We start from the raw sequence: 16,213 nt of genomic DNA, 5'->3' as shown, positions 1-16,213 counted from the left end.
CCACCCAAAAACTAAATCGTCCTTCTCGAACCCTGGCAGCAACAATCCGAACGGCTGCCACCACCACGCACGCCCCCCAGGCCGCTTGATTGCACCGACCGTACGGTCCCTCGAGGGGCGCTTGTGCGACACAAAGGCAAACCCGCCCACCAACCCCCAGCTCGAGGGAAGGGAAACACAATTTTCAGATGGCGACTTACACGTCGGTCCGCAGGTCCTCGACCTCCTCCGCAGGATCGGACACGGCCGCCGCAGGATCAGGAGTGGCAGCTGCCAGCAGAGATGACACAAACACAAAAGAGACGACGGGGGCATCCTCGTTCGCGGCCATGTCCGTGTCGGCGTCGTCGTCGTCGCGGCCGAGTATATCTCCCGTCACCGCGACCCCGAGCCCCCTCAACTTTCTGTCGCTCGCCGAGACGAGTTTTACGCCTTTGTCGATGGACAGCGACCTGTTTCCCGACCGAGATTTCAGCGGCAGCATCGACAATACAACGAATTGGAAGAGCGATAGTCCGAGTCCAGATAAGCAGCATCGGTCGACAACATTACAGCCCACTTCTGGAAAGGGGGCGCCGTCCAACGCGACGACCACAGATTCAGGTATGAGTTTGAGCGACGACGGGGCGGAATCGACCATGCGAGCACCACATGCGCCTGCGTCAGCATCGTCAGCAGCGGATGCTGTTGCGGCGCTGGCAATGTCGCCAGAGAAGGAAGAACATGTCTCGGGTGCACGCGAGCTGGATGTAACGATGCAAAGTCCCCGCCAACCCGGCCAGGGACAGCGCCAGGAACAGGAACAGGAAATCGCCAGGAATGCAGAGGGCGAGGGAGAGAAACAGGGAGAAGGGGCAGAGTTGGACCAGGAAACAATCTCGCGTATGAACCCGCGCCAGCGCTATGCCGGGTCGACGCCGCTGTCGCTCGATCCGCTGCAGGTGGCCAGGGGCAGCAGTGCCGCTACAGACACCAGTACCGCCGCTACAACCAACACGAACTCTAGCAGCAGCAGCCCCAGCGCCGCCGTCTCCCCTAAATCCCAGTCCCAGCAGGCCCAACCCCAGTCACCACCGCGGTCGCTCCGCCAGTCGAATTCTTCCGTTTCTTCTCCTCCTATCCAGCACATCGCCCCCCTGGCCCTGCGAACAAAAAACATCGGCGACAATAATAACATCAACATCAACACGACCGCCCCGAATACGAGTTCCATCACGAGCCCGCTTTCAGCTGCCTCCGCTGCGTCGGCCCTCTCCGCCCCAGCTGCCTTTACCCGCCACATCTCCACCTCGTCCCTGCGATCCAACAGCAGCCTCATCTCCCAGATCCAGGACAGCTTGCAGCAGCAGCAGCAGCAGCAGCAGCAACAGCAACACCAGTCCCCCAGCCGCTACCGTCACCACCACTCCTCCTCCTCGGGTTCCAACATCGTCCAACCCGTCCCCAAACCAATCGTCCGTACGACCTCCGACTCCAACACCTTCATCCTCAAACACCCCGTCCCCGATCTCAACTGCCGCTCCGGCGCCTACGTCGGCAACGTCGCCGCCCTCGAGAAGACGGCCGAGCGCCTGTCCATGACCAGCTCCATCGAGGACGCCATCCGCGACCTGCATGGGGAACTGAAACGCTCCGACTCCCGCCGCTCCTCCATCCTCGCCGCCTCCGTCGCCGCATCCCAGTCCCCGATCGACGACGCCGCCGCCCAGCCCGGCCCCCTGCGCGTCATCCCTCCCGTCGCCTCCATCGTCGAGCTCAACAACGCCGCCCGCCACGGCGGCTACTCCCCCAGCGGCTACGTCATGTCGCCAAACCACTCCCTCACCGGCCGCCTGCGCTCCGGGTCCAAGAACTCGGCGAGCGGGAGGCCAGAGATTGACGTCGACGCTGTCATGTCGCGTCACGGCCCCGGCAAGGGGTCCACGCGGAGCGCGAGGTCGGGCATGTCTGGGAAGCCCTCTCTGGCTGAGATTGCAGAGTCAGAGCCTGTTGCATTGACGCAGCGGGTGCTTGATGACGCTGATCGCGCGCCGTTGGCCGACGATGATGCCACTATCCGGCGGCCGAATACGCATTACGAGGAGAATGGTGACAGCACTTCGTGCAACGTTGGCGGACACCTGGACCAGGAGCAGTCCGGCCTGGGATTGGACTTTGGTGGTGACAACGGAAGACACTCTGAAGACAGGCCAGCGACACCCAGATCTACGGCCACCTTTGATCACAAGAACGCCTTCGATGACTTTGACGGCGTGCACTGCCAACCAGACCAGTATTCCGAGCGCGGCGGCTGGGACTCCCGCGAGCAAAGTGATGGCGAATACAGCGACATGCCGCCGCCGCAGCCCAAGACCATGCCGATGCCCGACATCACTGAGCCGCCGTTTGAGCCCCAACCGCGGCCCATGCCTCGTCCCCCCAAGGCTACCCAGGTCAGGCCGCAGTCGTACTTTGACGAGCTCACCGGACAGGAGATGCTGTACTACCCAGCCCGCGTGCCGGCAATGCTTAACCTGCCCCCCAAGCTGTCAAGAAAGCCAAAGACCAATGTCCGCAACGCAAGACACTCCAAGGTCTTGCAGGCTATGGGACACCCTGGCTTTGGCAAGGCCGAGTACCTGCCCCAAGATCCAGAGGCCCCTGCCGTGAGAGAGTCCAAGATGTGGCTACCCGACCCGCTTGCCGGGCATGGCGCGACGACACTGGGAGAGGACATTGACGGGCAGAGGTCTGGTGGCACGTCCATCAAGGAGTCTACTGCTGGTGTTGACTCTCACGTGCCTGCAGAACAGAGGGATGGATTGTTGGATGGTGAGCCAGAGGAGATGCCCATGGCGCCTCCGCCCACACAGCGCCGCAAGTCGAAGATGCCCAGGGCAGCAGATCTGCCACCACAGCTTCGTGCCAGCGCCTTCTTCGACCTGCCATCTACGACACCGCAGATTGAGATGAAGGACGGCTCGGCCATGGCTACTCTGGACAGCATTCTCGACGCCTCTGCGAATGCGCCTGTCAGCGCCTTCACGGACCATGCCTTCGCCGGCAAGCTCGGCTCCGAGGTGTACGGCCCTGATGGCAAGAAGAACCGCCGCAAGTCTGCCGCGCCTGCCGCTTTGCTGCCCGAAGAGCATATAGCGGCGGCGCAGAAGAAGAAAGGCCTTCTACCTTTCGGCAAGAAGTCTGCCGATACATCTAGGGCCAACTCCATGGCTCAGAACGATGAGGGCAAGGCTTTGTCCGAGAACGTGGACGCCGAGTCGAAGAAGTCTGGCGAGGAGTCTGAGGAAGAGGAAGAGGACGAGTTCGCTCATGTTCTCGACGGACCCCCGACGACGCTGCTCGCCGAGCTGCAGCTGCGAAAGTACAACCAAAAGCTGCGCACCCAGATGCCGAACAGCGCACTGGTAGGCGGCATGCATTCCACACTCCTCGAACTTGACGCCGTTGCCGAGGCGCAGAAGAGGCATCGCGAGAAGAAGAAGATTGCGCTTGCCTGGGAGGATGGCGCCAACGACGAAAAGGAGGATTCTGACGATGACGAGGTGCCTCTGGGTGTCTTGTACGCCAACCAGGGTGTCGTCGTAGACGTCAACCGTCCTATCGGTCTGATGGAACAGCGTGAGAGGGAGGAGAACGAGCCTTTGAGCTCTCGTCGCGCTCGTCTTACCGGACAGCCCGAACCACCGAGAACCCTCAGGCCACAAAGGAGTGCCATGACTCTGAATGCTGGTTTGAGCCAACTTCGCCTCAACCACATGCCCTCTTCTGAGCGCGTGAGGCCCCAGGAGGAGTCGGAAGACGATGAGCCTGGCGAGACTCTGGGCGAGCGCCTGCGCCGTCTTCGGGCCAAGGACGAGGCCGATCACAACAACCTGCCCAAGGCCCGTCCCGTTAGTCGCGCTTTCTCTGCCGAGATCCTTACTCAGTTCGGCGAGCCGGAGGAGAAGACGAACGAGGACAAGGGCAAGGAGAAGGAGGTTCCTCCCGAAGAGGAAACTCTCGGTCAGCGCCGGAAGAGGCTACAGGCTGAGCGGGAGGCGCGCGAGCGTGAGATGACCCTCAGTGGCGGTCTCGGTGGCGGGCTCGGCATCAACCAGCCTGAAGCGCCGCCGTTGCGCAAGCAGCATAGTCTGGCAGACGTCCTCGGCAGCCACCCAGGCATTCACCACGAGAACCCCGCCTTGAAGGAGCAGGCAAGGCTCCAAGAAGAGCAGCGTAAGGTCCGGGCGGCGGAGGCCAAGATGGCTGCCGTGCGAGCACAGATGCCAACCAGTCTCGACAAACCCAAGGGTCTGGCGCCAACTGGTGGGTATCTGAACGGCCGGTTTAACGATGGTAACGGAGGTACCGCCGGCAGCAGGCGCGTCAGTGGTCTCATCGATAACGTCCAGTCGTCCAACGCCGGCGCCGGTGTCAACATGGCACCCGGCTGGAACCGGTCTAGCATGGCTTTCAGCAGTTACGGTGCGCCCCTGCAGATGCCGCAACAGCAGCAGCAGCAGCCTGCATACGGCGGCTTGATTGGCCAGGCTGGCATGACCCAGATGGCTAACAAGCCGGCCATCGCCTCTGGCTACGGCAGTTACACCGCTGGAGGCATGGGCGGCGCGGGTGCCATGGGCGGGATGAACAATATGAACGGCATGGGCATGAACATGAACAACATACAGATGAACCCGTACGGCGGTGGAATGGGCATGCCGATGCAGACGCAGCCCATGGCGATGAACATGGGCATGCAGCAGCAGCAAATGATGCCGATGCAGATGCAGCAGATGCAAATGCAAATGCAGCCCGGACAGCCGCAGTCCATTGAGCGCTGGCGGCAGAGTATCATGTACTAGCTGCCAGGCTGTGGACAGCATTACAAAAGACCAACCAAGCCTTCGACTTGACTCACCCATACACTATAATCCGGTGGTCTTGGATGGTCTGTACATTGAAGACACACACAATGGCATTGCGAGGGGCGTTGGAAACTGTTTCTTTTGTATTCAAGGACTTGTAAAGCAAGCATTGGAGATGGGAATGGGAAGGGAGGGGGTCCTGGGCAACATCCATTGCATATATCAGTTTTAATGATTGCATTGGGCGGGGATGCAGCTAGCGATGGTAGTTTTCTTGGGTGTTTAGATATATACAAAACCCTTGCGAGGGTTGACTTTCTCGTTACGAATACTGTCCCGGTGGTGAGATCGTGATGTTGAAGTCGTGTATGGAGACGAGAGTCACATTGCGATCATCGTGAGGGCGGCGGTCCGGGTGGGAAAGCCGAGATCACTTTGCACCCCTGACCATCGGCCCGCTGTGATAACAATAGCAGCTCTGTGCTATTGCCTACCTCGGCTTGGCGAAAGACAGCTCCTGCGGGTTGTTCTGGTTCAACGGGACGCTGAGGGTGACACTGGGTTGCTCAGGAGGTAAATCCGCACGTGTCTTTTTTGGCTTGATGCGAAATGTTTCTTGGGTCCCGTCAGCCCTACGCTGCTGGTATTCGTTCAAGGGGGAAGGGGGGGTGGTGGTCGTTGGTGCCGGGGAATTGCGATGTGCTTGAAACGGCACGACGGGCTGGGACATGTGTCCCGATCTTTCCTTGGAGGCAGCCAGCTATCCGTGCCTAGCTTCGTGGTTTTTGGGGCTCTGGGCATGCGCTGTGTCGTAATGTACCGTTGAGCTCTGGAGATGGCACTGTGAGATGGATGTTGGTAGCGGTGGAATCAGCAGTGTGTAGACAGCCAGACACTGTAGCGCACCCCTGAGCTACGCAGCGACCCGTCTGGGGTGGAAGGGAGCCTTTATCTTTTTTTTATCGGACCGCGTATCGCATCGTACCCAAGATAGGTAGCTTGCTGGCGCGTCCGGACCGAACATTGTTCTGTCCAACCAGCAGTTAACGTTTGCTCCTTCCTTCCAATCTTTTCTTCTAATGCAATTGTAATCTTTTGTGGTTTTCCTGGACTCCTGCGATAACGGATACCCGCCGAACGGAGTTGGAAAAAGCGAACGGACGGAAACGAGGAATAGGGTGCTGCGCTGCGCGGGAATGGAAGCATCACCGCTGACGAGGCAGCCTCCGCCCGAGGTGTTTAAGCCTAAGGTTGTGGAGCTGTATGAGGGATTGTTCAAGGTTCGTAGACTGCCTGGAGAGGGGATGCGCATTTGCGATTGGGGATTGCGGCTAACGGGCGGGCGTGGATAGGTGCGTCTTTCTCGTTTTGGTTCTTCCTTTGCGCGACTGGGGGAGGGTTCTGCGATCCGGAGCTTCCACCGCGGGCGGGTTTGAAGCTCGCGAGGCGGGCTGGGTGGCCGGCTTTGGAGGTTTCCCTTCCCCCCTTGCGATTTGATATAACCCGCGATCCGACCCATCCAACACTCCTCTCCCGACGAAGCCGAAACCTCGAAGCGGGCTAACATGGCGAGCGCTTCAAGGACGACGAGGATGATGACCGGACCGAAGGTTTCTGGCGCGAGTTCTTCCTGCTGAGGCCGGACCGCGCGGCGCTGCGGCGGATACTGGACGGCCTCGGGCCCGCGGACATGCTTGCGCTCGAGGAGCAGACGAGGGAGCTGTTCTCGAGGGCGGTGGGCGCTGTGAAGAGCGGGCAGGGGGTTGCGGATCTGCATGCGCTTGACGTGAGTCCTTTCCCTGGCTCGCCTGCTGTCTTTGCGTCAGGCTGTCGGTGGGAGTTTGGGCATTAGAGGACTGACGACGGCAGACATTGAGCATATTCCTGTGCTCGGCGCTTTCGAAAAAGTATGCGCACCCCAGTTCGGACATCATTAATGTGCTGGCGGGGATTGATCACGTCGATACCGTCTTTACAGATTTTGCCGGCGCGCTGGATCTGATTATACGGGGCGGGAAGAGTTTAGAGCTGAGGCAGAAGGCGGTCGAGGTGGTGCTGGCTGTTACGGCCGGGGCGTACCAGACGAGCCTGTTGACGTATTTCATCCAGAGGGATCTGTTTCCCGCGGTCATGAAGGTAAACATTTGCTACTGCGAGAGTGTAGACGACTGGCAAAACTGACGGGAGACCAGTTCATCCAAGACGCAGACTCGACACAGCGCATCCTCTACCCCTTTACCCTCCTCGGCCTGCTCGCCAACTACAACAAGTTCGAGTTCCAGAACCCGTACCAGATGCGCCTCAACGATTTCGTCAACGAAACAACGATACGGAAGATCATCAGGTGCGTGGGCGAGACGTGCCAGAGCTTGAGGACGCAGTACGTGGACGTCCAGGAGGACCTGCCCGAGGGGTGGACGCTGAACGGCACGTTGCGGATGATGGGGCTGGGTGTCGTCGCCAGGGGGCCGAAGCCAGAGAAGAAGCCCGTCTACGACGCCGAGACGATGAAGACCATGTTCACGAACCTGTGAGTACACACAACATCAGACGCAAAGTCACGCTTACTGACGGCCGATCACAGACCAGGCGAGGAAGCCGCCGTTCTACTAGCCACATACGACTTCACGCACGCCAACAAGCTCTTCTGCTTCAACCTCGCCACGCTCCCCGCCGAGAAGGGCGCCGAGCAGCCCCTCGCCGCCTTCACCTCGCTCACCTCCTACCTCCTCCAGCACGCGCACCTCTCGGAGCGCACGACGCACTACTCGCACCTCAACCTCATGGTGTTCCGCCTGCTGATCGAGGACCCGGTGCTCTGCAAGCGCATCTGCAGCGACGAGAGCAAGACGGCCGTGCGCCTGTGCCGCCAGCGCCAGCCGTACCTGCCCCTCGTCCGCGGCGAGCGCATCCTCGCGACGGCGGTGCTGGACACCATGGTCGACGGCATCACGCACAACCTGCGCCGCCGGCTCGACGTCGGGCTGTACACGCTGTGCGTGGGCATCATGCTGCGCGTCGTGTCGTACCTGAGCCGCAGCCGCACGCGGCTTGCGTACCACTGGGCGGACCTCTTCCGCGCGCTGCTGAACCTGGTCAGGTTCCTGACGACGTACGTCGCGGACCTGAAGGACCTGGCGCAGGTGGACCTGCTGGTGGACAACGTGGTGAACCTGCTCGCGCTGTCGCTGTCGGCGGGCGAGGCGTTCCTGCCGGGCGCGGCGGCGTATGACGATTTGTTCTACAAGGTCGTCGAGACGGGAGACGTGCTGGGCAAGTTCAAGGAGAGCTACGCGCTGGGGAAGCGGCAGAGCAACTCGATCGACACGCTGATCAGCGTGAGCACGCACTACAAGGAGCTGCTGGAGGGCGGGCGCAAGAAGGCGAACCTGACGAGCGTGGAGGTGACGGAGGTGATTAAGCAGGGGTACGAGACGCTGAGCATACAGGCGAAGGAGGGGTTGGATACGTGGGAGAGGTATCGCGAGGCGGACGAGAGGAGTTTGTTGAAGAAGATGGCGAGGGCAGCGGTGGCGGATGTGAGGGGGATGGTTGAGCGGTCATGATGAGGGTTGGAGGGGGGTAGATTGTATGATTTTGTAATGATGATTGATGTGATGGATAGTCTAATTGATGGTGTTCCATCCCATTTTGATTAGGCAATTGATCTTAATGAGCGGTTATCGTCATTATGTGAAGCCATAAGATGCGAGCGAACAGGTGTTGGCCAATTCTCATGATATCTTCGATGCTGGCCAATGCTCACGGCATCCTCGAGATGATCACAAATGGCGGCTGATGTCTCTTGCGGTTCATCGACCCCCACGTCTTTCTGCTCGGTTGATACCGAGGATGTTGCCGAAGCGCTTTTGACTTTCCGAGCAAACCTAATGCCAATGGTCTCATTCCAAAACATCATTCGATTTATTGCAGCATGAACGCAATCCATGAATAATGCACCTCAAGCCCTCAAGGTGTCAAATTATCATCAGCCCTTCATCACATATCCTTGCTGTGTCGTCTTACCTAAGAGAGAGGTAACGCCACAGGAAGGGACGATGAGCAAAGAGTCATCCAACATGCTGTGCGGCTTGCTTTGTCATATCCATACGCCGTTGACAAATTACCGCGCGCTGATTGGCTGAGAGCTCGAGAATTCCCGGCAACGCAGTGGCCATGTCATAGCCGCGCCACGGGGCCACAGCCAAATCCTGTCAACTGACCCCTTCCCGGGCCCCAGCTTCTGTCTGCTCTGCTCCGAGTGCAGCCACACTTTTGATCCGCAAACTCATTGGAGTCGAGTCCCCCCAACCCGACCAACCGAGCAAAAAACCTCCGACCTTACCAACAAACCACCAACTTTCCATTGCCGTCGGACTATTCCTCTCAACCTTTCCTCATAACTTTACCCTTCGACGTCTCCCCACGAGCATTGCTCAATTACTGGGACCGAGACGAAAGCAGACCGCCAGAACCGGTTATTTGCGCAAACAAACCAACCAACCCACCCAACCTCACATCCAGATTCCCACGATGAACGCCCCGAGGATACTCACCCGCCTGGCGTTCCGCCGCTCCTGCACCGCGATGCAATGCGCCTACTCGCCCTGCGTCGCCGGCCGCCGAGCCTACGGCAGCCCGTCCTTCCAGTCCTACCCGCTCTACCCCAACACCACGCCCCCGCCACCGCGTGCCGACGGCGCAGAGGGCTCGATCGCGCAGCCGGATCCCCTCCCGAAGGTCAACGAGACGAGGCCGCCCAAGATCTCGCAGCTCGCCACACCGCAGCAGCAAGCTACCACCCCTTCAACGACACCCACAAAGCCCTCCGCAGCCGAGCCAACACCAACAGCAGCCGCAAAGACAACCTCAACGACGCCGGCCACGAAGCCGACCCGCCCGCGCTCGAAGCTGCGCGCGCGCAAGGCGGCGATGAAGCTGACGCCCGCGGCGGTGGAGCAGCTGCGCGCGCTGCTGGACCAGCCGGAGCCGAAGCTGATCAAGGTCGGCGTGCGCAACCGCGGGTGCTCGGGGCTGGCGTACCACCTCGAGTTCGTGGAGAAGCCCGGCAGCTTCGACGAGGAGGTGGTGCAGGACGGCGTCAAGGTGCTGATTGACAGCAAGGCGCTGTTCAGCATCATTGGCAGCGAGATGGACTGGGTCGAGGACAAGTTGAGCCAGAGGTTTGTGTTTAAGAACCCGAACATCAGTGAGTAACACCCTTTGATGCGTTCCCTTGAGCTATGGCCGGGGAATAGAGGCGAGTGAGCATTGGCTGACAGGATGCACAGAGGAGCAATGCGGCTGCGGCGAGTCGTTCATGGTATGATGAGCTTAATGGCTGGGGGGCAATGTAGATTTGCTGCATGGGATATACAATTCATTCAGCGCCGCGGTCTTTTTCCATAGACAGAGACTAGTCGGTGGACGGCATTGGCATTGTACATATGCTGCAGCGTCGTGTACATCACGTTCGATCAGAGCATCAAATTGGGACTTGAGGTCACTGGACGGCATTGGGAGGCGTTTACTAGGTGTAATGATACCTACGAAAAGACCTGGACTGCGAGTCTAGGCGAGAATCAACTATTTTCTCTCAATACCTTCGCTGGCAGGCGATTGCAAAGGCTGTAGTGGCGGTGCATCGGTTCCATCCCCCCCTCGATGAGATCATTCCCGGGGCGTTCGTCCCATCGGGGGCGGGCAGACGGATGGCACAGTGTATCTCCGAATCCGAGTGCCGGCACCGATCCATCCTCCTCCCCACACCTTCCAAAAGAACAGCCGGTTCTGAGCGACAAGGCACCTGGCGCCTGCCCAGGGTCCCGGCGGGTCACAGTCGGCTGTTGCGGAGCGAGACGTGCCGGCCCCACTAGAATTTGCGAGAGCTCCCACAGCTGCAACTCAATTAAGGCGCGTCATCGCGGGAAAATTCCCCAGAGCGCGTCTACCATTTGCACTCGTTTGGCCATCTGCACCTCCAAAGAAAGAATCAACCACATTCGCTGTCGCAACACCACGCTCGCTTCACTATCCACCAACCCAATTGCTTCCCCGTCTTCGCATGCGTCGAACCGCAATAGCTCCATCAAAATGGCAGCCGTAGACTGCCCCATCTGCAACAAGCCAGTCAAGGAGACCCTCATCAACTCCCACATCGACTCCGGCTGCGCCTCCCACATCTTCAACCCCGACCGCACCACCTCCCCGACAGCGACCCAAGCTCCCAACGGCACGCAGACGACCCTTCCCTCCGCCTCGCAGGCCAAACGCCCCGCGTCGAGCTTCTTCTCAACCCCCGCCGCCAAACGCCATGCGCCCCCGACAAAAGTCCTCACCACGCCCGCCAACGCGAACGGCGGCATCGCACGCACCGCAGGCGTGAAGCGCAGCTTCGACGACGGCCCGGGCGCCGTACCTTCCCCCTCCTTCGGCGGCAGCACGGTAGTCGCGGAGCAGGACGACAAGGAAATGGCGCCTCCCGAGACGGGCCCGGCCACAAAGCGCACCAAGACGGCGCGAGCCGCACCCCTGGCGGAACGCATGCGGCCCAAGACGCTCGACGACGTCTGCGGCCAGGACCTGGTCGGCCCGAATGGCGTGCTGCGCAGCCTCATCGAGTCGGACCGCGTACCGAGCATGATTCTCTGGGGCGGGTCCGGGACGGGCAAGACGACGATCGCGCGGTGCATCGCGCACAGCGTCGGGTCGCGCTTCATCGAGCTCAACGCGACGAGCTCCGGCGTGGGCGAGTGCAAGAAGTACTTCGCCGAGGCGGCCAACGAGCGCGCGCTCACGGGGCGCAAGACCATTATCTTCTGCGACGAGATCCACCGCTTCTCCAAGGCGCAGCAGGACGTGTTCCTGCACCCCGTCGAGTCGGGCACCATTACTCTCATCGGCGCCACGACGGAGAACCCGAGCTTCAGGGTGCAGGCGGCGCTGCTCTCGCGGTGCCGGACGTTCACGCTGAGCAAGCTGACACGGGAGGACGTGGCGGGGATCCTGATGCGGGCGATCGAGGAGGAGAATGCGAAGGGGGCAGGGGGGTTGCCGAGCCCGCTGATCGACGCGGAGCTGGTGACCTACCTCGCGGCCTTCGCGGACGGGGACGCACGCACGGCGCTGAACCTGCTCGAGCTCGCGCTGTCGATCTGCAACCGGCCGGGGATCACGAAGGAGGACATCAAGGCGTCGCTGACCAAGACGCTGGTGTACGACCGCGCGGGCGACCAGCACTACGACACCATCTCGGCGTTCCACAAGGCGGTGCGGGGGAACGACCCGGACGCGGCGCTGTACTACCTCGCGCGGATGCTGCAGTCGGGCGAGGACCCGCTGTTCGTGGCGCGGCGCATGGTCGTGATCGCGTCGGAGGACGTCGGGCTCGCGGACAACACGCTGCTCCCGCTCGCAACGGCGGCGTACACTGCCGCGCAGCAGATTGGCATGCCTGAGGCGAGGATACCGCTGGCGCACTGCGCGGTGGCGCTGAGCCTTGCGCCGAAGAGCACGAGGGCGTACCGCGGGCTGAATAATGCGTACGCGGCGCTGAGGGAGCCCGGCGTGGCGGCGTTGCCTGTGCCGTTGCATTTGAGGAACGCGCCGACGCGGTTGATGAGGGAGATGGGGTACGGGGCGGAGTACAAGTACCCGCCGAACTATAGGGAGGGGCGGGTGAGGCAGGAGTATCTGCCTGAGGAGCTGCTGGGGAGGCGGTTCTTGGAGGATAGGGATTTGGGGACGGAGGTTGATCCGGACTTGGAGATGGAGACCGAGACTTGAGAGAGAGAGAGGGGTTGAAAAGAAAGGTGTGAGAAGTTGATACTGCGTTAGCATGGCATTGCGGGCTCTTGGGTTTACTGGCCTTCTTGGGATGGAGGCAGCTGGATTTGGTTGCGATGCATAGCGCTGAGGACTGGACTTGGGCTGTCCCTTGGACATGATGATGAATACACTTGTATTACTATGTAAAATTGGATGGTTGTTGACAGTGTGGTGCGATTCGTATCGTGAGGTTTCGTTGGTGTTTGTGCAATGAGTAGCCAAAGGGACAACGCTCCCTCCTGGCTGGCGATAAAGTTGCGCAAAGGGTCCTCTGTTGATATTACACTGACTTGTAGCAGCATCGCTTGACCGCCGATTCAACGACTGGAGTGAAAAACAACCTGCTATCTCGCTCATCACAAGATAAGCTGTCAATCGAAACGACATGATCCTGTAACCCGGTCGTGCGGCTCACCTAATCTAACCAAAACGAACGTCTTAATCAACTGAAGATGAGAAATATTCTTACGACCAAGATGTCATAATCGTGAGCTGAACACTCATTTTGAGTATACAAGAGGGAAATTCTGTAAGGGGGCTGGCTACTCGTCGCAAGTGAATGGCCTCGGAAGTAGCCACATACATTCAGCGCTGATCTCTCCGAATATTTTATGTACGCCAGCCATTCCCTCTCGCAGCCTTGTCTGTGAACCCCTTCAAAGTGGACTCTGTACCCTTATACCTGCTCTGTCGTGAGCATATGTGGATTCTACTTTGGCTCGGCTTTGTGGGATTATGCGCTTGTGTCATATGGCGCCGGTTCATCTCAGCACTACAAGAAGCAGTATCAGGTTTTTTCCACTAGAAGTAGGCACGAACCAGAGGGCATGATCGGTACGCCTACATCCGGGTCTGGGATGTCCCAGGCGCTGCTTCAGAGCGCGCCCGATCAAATGACCTGATCTGCAGAGAAAGAGCCTGCAAGTCGGCCGCGGATCTGAGTTTGGTTCTCAAGTCTATTCGCAAGCCGCAGGAGCGACCGCCACTATTCTATGTGGTGGGAGTACTTGGGTGCGATGACACGGAACTCCTCTGGAAGTGCGGCGAAGGGAGCATCGACTTTGAAGTAAAAAAACATTATGAGAAGGGAACCTCACTGGATACGGATCCCCGAGGACGGCGATGAAACCTGTAGCAGTTACAGCTACGATTATGATGCTACAAGTGACAGAACCAACGGCGACGGCACCCACGGTGGTGGAAATGACGAAAGTATCAGCGACCATGGTGGCCGTGGTTTGGCCAACGGAGCCACTGTCTCTCGCTGTAAATTTCCTCCGTTGAGCCAGTACACGAAAGGCCTCATGTCTCTGTCGTTGAGGAATTGGCAAAGCACTTGTTGGTGTCGTCCGAAATCGTTCGAAATTCTGGTGTCGGCCGGGGAGTCTCGCAAAGAAGGCTCCTTTGCTCGCGTAGAACGTAACATTCTGTTCCAGGAACATTATAAACACTATCTTGGCATGGTTCGAGACAATAGTGTGGCTTTCAATCCGCTCACCATCCTCAAGCTAGACGCAGAGTTTTGTCAGATGATCAATCACTAGGGTCGTAGTGCTTCTTACCGCTGTCGTCAGCCCAGCATCACAAAGGTCTCAAGGTTACGCGAAGTCAGACTGTGTAAATAAAACGATTGCCTCCTAAGAGTGCAAGCGATATCTCCAAGACCAATGCTTTCTTGCCCCATCCAATAAGTCTTCCATCTCATTAACATAATCATCCAGGCCTGTCCCCGAGCCAGCAATCAGGCCAGCCTTCACGCTTTCATATGCCCTCTCACGGGCTTGATATTCGTATCCAGCGCCGTTCCACTCGCGCGCTGCAATTGCGTACGCTTTGCAGATAAATGTATCTAAACCCTCCTGCTTATAGAGACTTACTAGCAATTCGGCCATAGCTGTTGGCTCAGCTGGCGCTATGCTTCGACTCTCTAAGTAACTCTCTAATAATAGAATTTCGTTAATGCGATCGTTGGACAAGTCACGAAATTTGCTCATAGCCTGGCATTGGCTACACTCGCACTTGAAGCCGAGAACATTTTCCGCGTACTCTTGCCGATCCTTGTAACTCTGAACAGGATTGATATAAGATATAGTGATTTCTTCGTCGGCAGCAATATCACGAGCCGCATATAACCTATGCGCAAGCACATCCCAGTCCCATTGAGACGCTGCGTTTGGTCGACAGCTGTGGTTGATTTTCTGCTATAATGTGAGCTAAAGAGAGGTTATATGAATATCCAACGCGCGGTAGACTCACAGATATGTTAGCATGTATTGCTATCATCCCAAGGTCTGATTCATCATCCAAGCCTGGCCAGCTCAACGTAGGCCCACCAGCAACACCATAGCCATTTGTCCACATTCTTTGCATCAAGTTCTCCTCAAACGGTCCAGCGTAGAGTTCGTAGAAGATCTGACGTGTGGTCCCTGGCAACTCCTCGACAGCTAATGTTTGGATAGCCGTACGAGTGTCTTCGGAAGAGACGGCCTTCATCCAGTTACGGTCTAAGAAAAGAATCGGTGGCTCTTGGATAATGAGACTGCCCGCAGGTATATGCTTAGTCGCAAATATGCCACGTCCCTTTCTCCCGCTGGCTCTTGTTTCGAACAACGGCCCGGACACCACGCTATGATAGTTGGGTAGAGACTTAATGGAAGCAAAAACTTGTCGAGCGCGCTCAGGTGTGGTTATCATGGATATGCCTTTCCCATGATTGAAGTGCGTGTCTGCAAAAAGGCAGTATTCCTTTTCACGATCGTCTGACCAGGTGCAGGCAGATTGGCGAGGAGACGAGTTGTTGTGCGGCAAGATGGGAAGATCCAAATGGGTTTCGTCATGAGAAAGAGGGCATAACGACACGTCGTTGCTGGTTGTCACTAGTTTGTGGGGCGTACTCCCACAGACTGAAGCGTAGATAGCTGGTTTGCCACTGCACCACACTCGTCCAGCCCAAATGAATGCAACAGCTACTTTGCTGCAAAACATTGTGGAAAGGTGTGTTGCGTTATGCTGTAATGTGATCTTTGCCTAAATGGTAGCGAGTCAATTTGTGGTCCGATTTAATAACGCTTACTTAAGTGTAGAGCCGGTCGAAGAGACGGTAGAACTGTTCACATCACACACTCATGCTGTAAGATATATGAATAAATGACCTCGCGAGGTATTCAATTCAGGGAAAGTTGAGAAAGAGTGGCTAAGCTAAGCTGAGGTATAACGATTACCGAACTGTAGCAGCGAACTTAAGCGGAACCTACTCACTAAAGTTTGCTTCAAACTTGACCAAGTTGAATTTACGATAATCGGGCATTTTCTTCGGGTGTATACTTTCAGCGGCAATAAAAGGTAAAGATTAATATGGCTTTCCCAAATTGGATGACTTAATAGGGAAAGTTTCCAAATAAACACTGAACAAGCAACTTCCTAAACAAGTCCATGACGATCAAAGATAATGTCCGTACTCAACCACAGGTAAGTCGATCTAGCAAGGTTTTCTAGCTATACACAGCGGTTGGTTTGATTGGCGTTATGAACAAGAAGTA

The 16,213-nt window shown here is 57.9% G+C and overlaps 5 protein-coding genes across 5 annotated transcripts; 4 read left to right on the top strand and 1 right to left on the bottom strand.

The window, feature by feature from the left end:
* Positions 1-188: 188 nt before the first annotated feature.
* On the top strand, positions 189-4,844 carry GCG54_00014714 (uncharacterized protein; the record flags this gene model as incomplete). The annotated part of the gene is made up of 1 exon (XM_045414537.1): positions 189-4,844. One exon carries the CDS (start codon positions 189-191, stop codon positions 4,842-4,844), a length of 4,656 nt encoding a protein of 1,551 aa, XP_045260659.1.
* Positions 4,845-6,043: 1,199 nt separating this feature from the next.
* Positions 6,044-8,413, top strand: GCG54_00014713 (uncharacterized protein; the record flags this gene model as incomplete). The annotated part of the gene is made up of 5 exons (XM_045414536.1): positions 6,044-6,127; positions 6,421-6,633; positions 6,717-6,983; positions 7,040-7,377; positions 7,432-8,413. The coding sequence occupies 5 exons, from the start codon at positions 6,044-6,046 to the stop codon at positions 8,411-8,413; spliced, it is 1,884 nt and encodes a 627-aa protein (XP_045260658.1).
* A 967-nt stretch (positions 8,414-9,380) lies between these two features.
* On the top strand, positions 9,381-10,176 carry GCG54_00014712 (Iron-sulfur assembly protein 1; the record flags this gene model as incomplete). Its single annotated transcript, XM_045414535.1, has 2 exons — positions 9,381-10,056; positions 10,130-10,176. The coding sequence occupies 2 exons, from the start codon at positions 9,381-9,383 to the stop codon at positions 10,174-10,176; spliced, it is 723 nt and encodes a 240-aa protein (XP_045260657.1).
* Positions 10,177-10,940: 764 nt separating this feature from the next.
* GCG54_00014711 (ATPase WRNIP1-like C26H5.02c) lies at positions 10,941-12,632 on the top strand (the record flags this gene model as incomplete). Its single annotated transcript, XM_045414534.1, has 1 exon — positions 10,941-12,632. One exon carries the CDS (start codon positions 10,941-10,943, stop codon positions 12,630-12,632), a length of 1,692 nt encoding a protein of 563 aa, XP_045260656.1.
* A 1,679-nt stretch (positions 12,633-14,311) lies between these two features.
* Positions 14,312-15,659, bottom strand: GCG54_00014710 (putative protein lysine methyltransferase SET5; the record flags this gene model as incomplete). Its single annotated transcript, XM_045414533.1, has 2 exons — positions 14,312-14,872; positions 14,931-15,659. The coding sequence occupies 2 exons, from the start codon at positions 15,657-15,659 to the stop codon at positions 14,312-14,314; spliced, it is 1,290 nt and encodes a 429-aa protein (XP_045260655.1).
* Positions 15,660-16,213: the final 554 nt, after the last annotated feature.

The sequence above is a fragment of the Colletotrichum gloeosporioides genome, assembly GCF_011800055.1.
Source record: "Colletotrichum gloeosporioides strain Lc1 chromosome Unknown consensus_66, whole genome shotgun sequence".
NCBI lineage: Eukaryota > Fungi > Ascomycota > Sordariomycetes > Glomerellales > Glomerellaceae > Colletotrichum > Colletotrichum gloeosporioides.
The sequence above is the reverse complement of the archived record's forward strand: the minus strand, read 5'-3'. Positions and strand labels throughout refer to the sequence as shown.